At 43.2% G+C, this 10,000-nt stretch overlaps 1 protein-coding gene across 7 annotated transcripts in view; it reads right to left on the bottom strand.

Moving 5' to 3' along the window:
- Nucleotides 1-10,000, bottom strand: part of ntng1a (netrin g1a) — a 197,376-nt gene that overhangs the window by 75,112 nt on the left and 112,264 nt on the right. For all 7 annotated transcript variants that reach the window (XM_047811682.1, XM_047811688.1, XM_047811683.1 and 4 more), the window contains exon 2: nt 7,057-7,700. In XM_047811682.1, coding sequence (XP_047667638.1) covers nt 7,057-7,700 — 644 coding nt within the window. The remainder of the gene's footprint in view (nt 1-7,056; nt 7,701-10,000) is intronic.

Genomic DNA, 10,000 nt, shown 5'->3' with positions numbered 1-10,000 from the left:
GTCCAGCATGAGTCTGAACACAACCTACATGAGTCTGAACACAGACAGTGTGAGTCTGAACACAACCTACAGGAGTCTGAACACAACCTACAGGAGTCTGAACACAGACAGTGTGAGTCTGAACACAACCTACAGGAGTCTGAACACAGACAGTGTGAGTTTGAAAACAGACAGTGTGAGCTTGAACATGTCCAGCATGAGTCTGAACACAGACAGTGTGAGTCTGAACACAACATAAAGGAGTCTGAACACAGACAGTGTGAGTCTGAACGCAACCTGCATGAGTCTGAACACAGACAGTGTGAGTCTGAACACAACATAAAGGAGTCTGAACACAGACAGTGTGAGTCTGAACGCAACCTGCATGAGTCTGAACACAGACAGTGTGAGTCTGAACACAACCTACAGGAGTCTGAACACAACCTAAAGGAGTCTGAACACAACCTAAAGGAGTCTGAACACAGACAGTGTGAGTCTCAACACAACCTAACAGAGTCTGAACACAACCTAAAGGAGTCTGAACATAGACAGTGTGAGACTGAACACAACCTAAAGGAGTCTGAACACAACCTAAAGGAGTCTGAACACAGACAGTATGAGTCTGAACACAATCTACATTAATCTGAACACAACCTATGGGAGTCTGAACGCAGACAGTGTGAGTCTGAATGCAGACAGTGTGAGTCTGAACACATACAGTGTGAGTCTGAACACAACCTAAAGGAGTTTGAACACAGCCTAAGCGAGTCTGAACACAACCTACATGAGCCTGAACACAGAGATTGTGAGTCTGAACACAACCTACATGAGCCTGAACACAGATATTGTGAGTCTGAACACAACCTACATGAGCCTGAACACAGATATTGTGAGTCTGAACACAAACTAAAGGAGTTTGAACACAGCCTAAGCGAGTCTGAACACAACCTACTAAAGGAGTTTGAACACAGAGATTGTGAGTCTGAACATAACCTACATTAGTCTGAACACAGACAGTGTGAGTCTGAACACAACCTACATTAGCCTGAACACAGAGATTGTGAGTCTGAACACGGTCCTGATTGTTTGTATTAAGAACGAGTGTAGAAGCTGAACTCTGCAGTCCCCAGTACACTTAATGAATTTTCCAAACTGAAGCGTTCACTCTAATTGCCCTTTAAAGTGCTAAACTCTTAAGTGCACCACAGGGGGGACGAGTGATACGGGTCTCGTTCCATTAATCTACACACATCTTCATCAGCTTTCCTCCGGATCATTTGCCTGCCGAGGCACAGATTCAACGCTGCCCTTACATGCCCATTAATACTGAGCCAGTCGATATGGAGTGATGTAATAACTGAAGATGGGGGAGAAATTTCCTGCCCTGTCTCCTCCTCCTCCTCCTCCTCCTCCATCATTATGTAGTCTTCAGTTTCCATTCCTGTTTTGTTTATCAGGTTGTTTCGACCTCGTGAAACTTTCAGTCAGATGTCAGAATGGGTTCTGTGTTCTCTCTGTTGCTGTCGTGTTCGAGTAAAGTCTGTCGAATCTGTCTAAACTGCTATCAAATACAATCCACAGCAACTGCAACAAAATGTCAAGAAATATTAACAACAAAGTTCGGTTCATATTCCCACTTAAACCACAGCCCTCTTAAGGGTGTTATAGACAATTTACTTCCTGGTAGTATCCTGGAAGTCATGACCTGGCATTCACTAAATTCCAGGGGTTTCGTTACCACGACGTAAAGTGGGCGTGTTTCTAGAGGTCTTGGGAATACGCCCTCTTTCAAAAAAAAAATAAATAAAATAAAAAAATTAAAAAGAATACTTACGATGGATAATGAAGGACAAAACAGTCAGATTTTATATTTATATCTATTATACTTTATTATCTTACAGTTAAGCCATTTTAGAAAACAAATAAACAACCAAAAACTACGGTTAAGGTTAGGGTTGGATTATCAAATCGGCCACGCCTCCCCGATGACGCAATATCTGTTACGATGTTCTGAAATCCCTGGAAATAAGTGCATCCTGTCATGACCTCAACACAATGGTCTGAGAAAAGCATCTGGGAAAACTGACTTCTACTTGGGTTTGGATGGAAACCTGTCAGATATTTAATTTATTTATTTATTTATTTATTTATTTATTTATTTATTTATATGCAGAGAGATTTCTGAACATGGGCATGGATGTGTTAGATCAAGGGGTAATTAATTAATTAATTGAATACTTAATTTTAAAAAATATCAAAACCACCTACATAATTGTTACAGACCTAAACAAGTTCAGTCTTAACTAATGCACCTTTACCTGCAGGTAAAGCCGTAACTTTACGTTCTTTAGTATATGAGTATGTGTAATGGTTGCTGTAAAGTACATAAGGATTAATGCGCTCTGAGGGGCTTTTTACACCTGGTCACTTCCTGCGTTTTCTGTGATCAGATAGCTATCCGACGGTAAAAAGACCAGGTCTAAATGCCCTCCGAAACGTTTTGGAGACGGATATAAATCCGATGGTAGGAACCCCTACAGGAGGTGGTCTGGGACGCGTTTCAGATGAAACTGGACAGGTGTAAATGAATGTGGTTGTTCAAGCCACATACGTCAGCGCTAAACTCCTCCCAAATGGAAGTACATCACTCGCAGGTGACTCGCGAGTTGTGCATCGCACCAGAAACAAATATGTTTTCCCACCAGCGCTGCTCCGATCTTTCACCCAGGCGTCTCGTTGGGTCTTAAAATGCAGCAAACAGTAAATGCTGTTTTTTTGTACTGTAGCAGAAATGAGGTAAAATATATTAGCATTTCGGGCGGGAGTAGAAAGATCGGATCGATATCCGATTCGCCGAGACGCATTTGGGCATGTGGCCTGATGTAAATGGAACAGTTTTAACAAATCAGGTAGCTATCGGATCAGAGACAACACACGAAGTGATCGGGTGTAAAAAGGCCCTGAGATATGTTGTTACCAAGCATCTCGTTAGTTCAGGCAGGCCACGCAGTAAGCTGCATCAGCTGTCCACAAGGCGCACCAATCCAGCACGACTTCCGTAATTTCCCTCAATTAAATCCTCGCCTTCGAGCGCACCTACGCCTCGCCGCTGCCGCGATCCAACACCCTCCTCCATCCCCTACTCCTCCAGCCAGAACCTGTAAATTCTTCACGTAAAAAATTCGCACCTCACGCAATTTCGGTTCTGATTCTGAGCTGTAATGGGGGGGGGGGGGGGGGGGCTATTCATTCATTTCCCAGCACTGCCTCCCCTCCCCTTCCGTGCATGCGCACAGACATTCTCCCAGAACAGAACCATGCTGTACAACACTAACTGTATGCTCGCTAACCTTCATTTACGAAGTGGCCCTTACTGAAATAAGGACACTAATAAAATCTGGGATAACTCATCACCATGTGGTTGATTATTTTCCTGAAAAAGAACAGAAAACGTGTTTCATCGCTGCCGTATTCAACGCTTAAGGTCATGGTCAGAATTAAAAGCTAACAAAGTCTAAAAACATCAACAGAATACTAACACGATCGTCATGGACGTCGTCTGTGTCGGCGTTATCGTCTTGTGTGTTCGTCAGCCCGCTCTTGCGATTAGACCTTTAATAAGAACCGACTCTGGACACGGATTCTCCCTCTTTCACGTTGCCTCATCTGTTTCACAGACGAGTGTCAGCCAAGATCTACATATAATTAGAAAGTAATCTTCTTTATTTACCAGGCCAGGTGTCAAAACAGTGAATTTCACACATCCAGGCTGAAAGATCACATGGTGTCAGTTTTAGCAGGTTGCAAACTCCTCAAGGCACCAAATGCTTATAATTAGTGCTTGATGAGAGAGATGATATGTTGCAGTTCCCATACACCAGTCTGGTAGTGGTGCTAGTGGGGTGCGAACCTGCACTGAGCTCACCGTACAGCAGAGCCCTGAGAGATGCAACATGGAAGCAGATCTGATAATATTTACATGTATCGATGCCAAAACCTTTAGGTCTGGTCCTGAGATTTGGCTTCAGAGATGGGGGACTCGAGTCATATGACAATACTTGACAATACTTGCTTGACAAATATTAAAAAAAGACTCGACTTGACTTTGACTTCACAATCCTGACTTGAGACTTGACACAGACTTGAGATAAATGACTCATAGATGGGGGACTCGAGTCATATGACTTGACTCAAGTCAGACTTGAGTCGCAAATTCGAGACTTGAGACTTGCTTGACAAATATTAAAAAAAGACTCGGCTTGACTATGACTTGACATTCCTGACTTGAGACTTGACACGGACTTGAGTTAAATGACTCAGAGACGGGGGACTCGAGTCGCAAAATCGAGACTTGAGACCTGCTTGACTTGACATTCCTGACTTGAGACTTGACACGGACTTGAGTTAAATGACTCAGAGATGGGGGACTCGAGTCATATGACTTGACTCGAGTCAGACTTAAGTCGCAAATTCGAGACTTGAGACTTGCTTGACAAATATTAAAAAAAGACTCGACTTGACTTTGACTTCACATTCCTGACTTGAGACTTGACACGGACTTGAGATAAATGACTCATAGATGGGGGACTCGAGTCATATGACTTGATTCGAGTCAGACTTAAGTCGCAAATTCGAGACTCGAGACTTGCTTGACAAATATTAAAAAAAGACTCGACTTAAGTATGAATTGATATTCCTGACTTGAGACTTGACACGGACTTGAGTTAAATGACTCAGAGACAGGGGACTCGAGTCATATGACTTGACTCAAGTCAGACTTAAGTCGCAAATTCGAGACTCGAGACTTGCTTGACAAGTATTAAAAAAAGATTTGACTTGACTTTGACTTGACATTCCTGACTTGAGACTTGACACGGACTTGAGTTAAATGACTTGACATTCAGGACTTGAGACTTACTTGTGACTTGCACATGTGTGACTTACTCCCACCTCTGTTTGGCTTAGACTGAGTTTTGGATTGTCTGCATATCTGGCATGAGTTTATCTGGTGCTGGTGTTTGGGCGAGATTGGGTACAGGATTATCTAGAATTCTGGTCCAGATTTTGAAAGTAGGCTAAACTAGTAAAGTAAAACTAATCAATCCAAGACCATATACACCATCAGGAAAAGATTTATACTCCTTCTTACAGCATTCAAACGTCTTCTTCTAGATGTACAAATCCTGCATTGCACATGAATAATGCATATTAAATCTTAATACAGTTTGAAGATTACATGCCAGGCATAATAAAGACCTAAACCTGATTAAACTTACCAGGTTCAATAACACAGGACTGAACACAATGACACATTTACTCAGCAATGAGGCTTACACAAGGCTTTACTCCAACCAAGAAAAGCAGATTATATCCAATCCAGATGCTTACAATCCGCAATCCTTTTTTATCGACTTGATACACACCATCTAAGGTCATAACATGCATGCATTATTATTGATCATAACAACTTCAATAATGACATATGGAGTTTAAAGAATAATGATGTTTCTCTTGGGATATGTTCGGGCAGAAAACATGTGGAGGATTGTACACTGGGGAGTTATCTTGTAGGAACCGGCTTGCTTCAGACTCTTGCTTCAATATCTAAAAATGAGACTGAATGAATCTGACGCAGACCACTCAAGGGTTTGGAGATATCCTCAGTTGGGGGACTGAGGTGCCCTTGAGCAAGGCACCGAACCCCCCTGACTGCTCCCCAGCCGCCTCAGCATAAATGGCTGCCCACTGCTCCGGGTGTGTGTTCATGGTGTGTGTTTACTGCTGTGTGTGGTGTGCACTTTGGATGGGTTAAATGCAGACAACAAATTCTGAGTACAGATCACCGTACTTAGCCGTACGTCACGTCACTTTCACTTCACTTTTCAGTACTACCAGGTGGATCATAAATATGTTCATTTGCTTCTATTTCCATAAACCAGGTACCTTAAGACAAAGTTGTATCTCAAGGCCAGATCTGTACCTCAAAGTAAATCTATCTCAGGGTCACTTTGCACCTCAAGATCAACTTTGTACCTTAAGGTAGGGTTATACCTCAGCATCAGATTTTACCTGAAGATGAGGTAGTACCACACGGTAAGATCTGTACCTCAGGGTACATACAGATAGAGACTGAGATATAGATATACAGTTCAGACCAAAAGTTTGGACACACCTTCCAAAAGTTTGGACACACCACCTTTTCAACAGAACAATGACCCCAAATACACCTCCAGGCTGTGTAAGGGCTATTTGACCATGAAGGAGAGCCATGTGGTGCTGCACCAGATGACCCGGCCTCCACAGTTACCGGACCTGAACCCTGATCGAGATGGTTTGGGGTGAGCTGGACCGCAGAGTGAAGGCAAAAGGGCCAACAAGTGCTAAGCATCTCTGGGAACTCCTTCAAGACTGTTGGAAGACCATTTCAGGTGACGACCGCTTGAAGCTCATCAAGAGAATGCCAAGAGTGTGCAAAGCAGTAATCAGAACAAAAGGTGGCTACTTTGAAGAACCTAGAATATGACATATTTTCAGTCGTTTCACACTTTTTTAATTCCACACGTGTTCATTCATAGTTTTGATGCCTTCAGTGTGAATCTACAATGTTCATAGTCATGAAAATAAAGAAAACTCGAATGAGAAGGGGTGTCCAAGCTTTTGGTCTGTACTGTATATGTTGTAACTTTGGGTCAAAGATTGAACCTCAGTGTAGATTGTACCCTGAACTGAGATTTTATCTGTGACAGATTTGAACCTTCAGATCAGTTTTCTATTTATTCCTTGTGCTGTATCTTTTCCATCTTTGTTCTTTATGGTCAGATATTTTATGTGTTTTATGTGCCATATTAGGTGATGTAACTTAGGTTAATTAAAGTTGCATCTCTGTGTCAGATTTGTAATTCAGGGTCAGGTTATACCTCTGAATTTGGGTAAGACTGTACCTTTAAATGAGGTTGTACCATAGAACAGCACTGGCACTTCAGACTGTACCTCTGGTCAAGAATTTGTAGCACAGTTGGACTTTTTGACCCACTTCTATTCCGAACGCATACAGGATAAACATATGTAAAACCTCACCTGCCATGGACCTTGATGTCAGAGATAGCATAGAAATATCTGGAAAGGTTGCCCTCATCCACCATTGTTGCCCCAGTAGCAGGTCGAAGGAGCCGGATGCGCAGGTCTGTGAGGGTAAAGAAGTCTCGAAGGTTCTTCGTGGTGTCCAGTTGACCATATAATGATGCCATGTTGTGGAGACGTGGTCCAGCAAACAGGGCAAAGCGGTCTTTGATTTCAAAGCGCACGGTCTTGTCATACTTCCAGACATAACCACGTGAATAGTCCTCTGTACAGATGATGTCCAGTAGCGTAAACTGGGTCAGGTCCTGCACCGTCTTTGGCTCCATTGTGAAGGCGTCCAAGCAGTCAGTGGCATAGAACTGGTATGGCTGCCATGTCTTCCCATAATCCAGTGACTTCTCAAGCACCATCTGCTCAGGACGGCCTGACTCGAACGTGATGACGATGTCATCTGTCAGCTCAATGGTCTTGTTCCAGGATAGTGTGATGTTCACTGCCAAAGGTTTAGGGTATTTCCTCCAAGAACTGGACTGCCAGAAGGTGGAGGGGTTGCGACCCTCGAAGTCAAACATGAGTTCTGGAGGGTGGGCGAGTTCCTCTGTGGTTGCATCACACTCATTGTTGCACATGTATGGGTTTTCCTGGAACAACAACAACAACAACAAAAAACAAGGTCACAATTGAGATCGAAAACTGAGATAAAGGCAAATCTATTTGAAAATAATCAAATCTTTACAAGTGACCTAACCCCCACTGTCTCCATGTTTAAGGGATGGCCTTGACCAGTGGGACAGCCCTTGCTAACTACTTCTACAGAACAGGAAGGTCAAACTGGGAGCAATAACTGTAGCATTTGTTTCGTATTTTACGAGCTTTGACTGAAGTGTGCGTAAATAGAGCAAATCGACTGTGCAGCAGATGGTTAAAAGCTCCCACAGGTCTGTTAAGGTTGCGGTGTAGCTACACAGGTAATTCATACTCTCTGAATTGTGCCTGAGCCATTTGCCGTACTCGGATGAGGAGGAAACCTACAGCATCCTCACGCTCCATTTCTGCTATTTATTGCATCTCATCTCCTTATGTCTCCTTTCACATTCAGCCAGTGAATACCAAAGGCAACCAGACCTTTATCATTTGATCGCAGAACATACAGTATTCAACACATAATTCCTGCACTGCCGATGCTCATGGGCCGTATCACCGAGTGCAGATCAAATAAATAAATAGATAAATATCAAATGGATTCTGGAGGATCAGAAGTGGCACGAGAGTATCAGCGTGTGAGAACCAGCATGCAAAATGATCATTAGATGTGTGGATAAATCCAGAGGTCAGAAGAACAAATTGCAAATAATGCACTGCCCTTCAGCTAGCGTATCTCCTTGATCCAGGTAAGGACACCCACGGGGGAAAATGAAAATCAGCTCACGGCTCGACATGAAAGAAAACATCGTGAAAGAGATTTTGAAACCTGAGAGAGAGACAAGACATCGAGGCACGCCGCCCAAATGGAGAACAGAAACAAAGACACCTCAGAAAAGATGCGAGCGTATCATCTTTGCTCTAAAAAGTAAAAAAATGTCCTTGCTGCAAATCATTACACCACGATGCTCTACAACCTCTGGAGCTTGACACCAGGATGATGAGAGCGTACGCAGGAAGGGTGTGTGTGTGTGTGTGTGTGTGTGTGTGTGTGGAGTGCTGGGAGTGAAGGGCACTTCAGCAATCACTCATATCAGCTTTTTTAAGAAACACAAGCTCCAATTTATCAAGACAAGAGACCCGAGCAGCTGAGTCCCTCTGTGTGAGTCCAACACGGAGGATGAGAAGGGGAAAGATAATAAAAGTGACAGAAAGAGAGGAAAACAAGTGTTGCTGCTAATAAGCTCTTGTTTTGATCTTGTCCTTTAAGGCAAGGTGACGGTGCAGCACCGTGTGCAAACTTTCTAATGGGCTAAATGTCTGGATTCTTAAAAGAAAACTCAACTAATATCCAATAAACATTCAGTTAATGAGATATAACCATCTGGAAAGTAATAAAATGTCTATAATCATGTGAGTGCACAGATCGCTAATAAAATCGGACTGTCGAGAAATGATGAAAGGTTCACAAATATTCAATAAAAACCTTGACAAGGTTCCTGTTAGTGTCCTTCGATCAATGGACAGCCATTAGTGTAAATGAGATCGTCACTGGCAGAGTCGAGGTCAGTAATTAGTAGCGACGGAGGTTTTAATGCTAATCTGATGAGTGGTTTGGATTTTCACAGATAAAATGATTGCAGAAAAAGGAGAGGACACAGCTCGATGGATTGGTGCTAATGACAGGATAAGAGGAGACATGAGAGAGCTTCCGAATTTAAAAAGAAATCTGCTAAAATTAATAGGACTGGTAGCCCTTTTAGCTAAAGGCTCTGATCTAATCGTGACTATCTCCACAAGTCGGTCTTCCTAAAGAGCTTCTGTTTGGCTCAGCGCTGCTGTGATCATGCTAATTTCCTCCTGCGTGTATCTGTTAGCACCTCATACACATGTCATTTGCTGGAAGTCAGTGGTCCCCAACCCCAGGGCCACGGGCCGGTACCGGTCCGTGGACCAAATGGTACCGGGCCGCCCGAGGAACATTAAATTATTTCCATTTTATTTACTGTGGTGTATTTCTCTCGGGTTTGTGCGACTTTCCATGGACGAGAGGTTAACCGGGAGCTGAGAGACGTCACCTAAAGCCGCATCGATACCGCACATGCGCAAAATATCATGCTATCGGGCCGGGTTTAGGTGACGTCTGGTGCTGAGCGGCTGCGAGCGGCAGTGGTGTTGTAGCTTTGGTGGAGAGAGAAGGTGTGTATCGCTCTTCTCTCTGTTCACCGGTACTTTGTCATGTTTAACAGTGCTTGGTGTACGTGTATATTGTGTTTGCTCAAATTTAACCCACAAATTA

The sequence above is a fragment of the Tachysurus fulvidraco genome, chromosome 3 (assembly GCF_022655615.1).
Source record: "Tachysurus fulvidraco isolate hzauxx_2018 chromosome 3, HZAU_PFXX_2.0, whole genome shotgun sequence".
NCBI lineage: Eukaryota > Metazoa > Chordata > Actinopteri > Siluriformes > Bagridae > Tachysurus > Tachysurus fulvidraco.
Note: the sequence above shows the minus strand (reverse complement) of the source record. Positions and strands in the feature narration are given on the sequence as shown.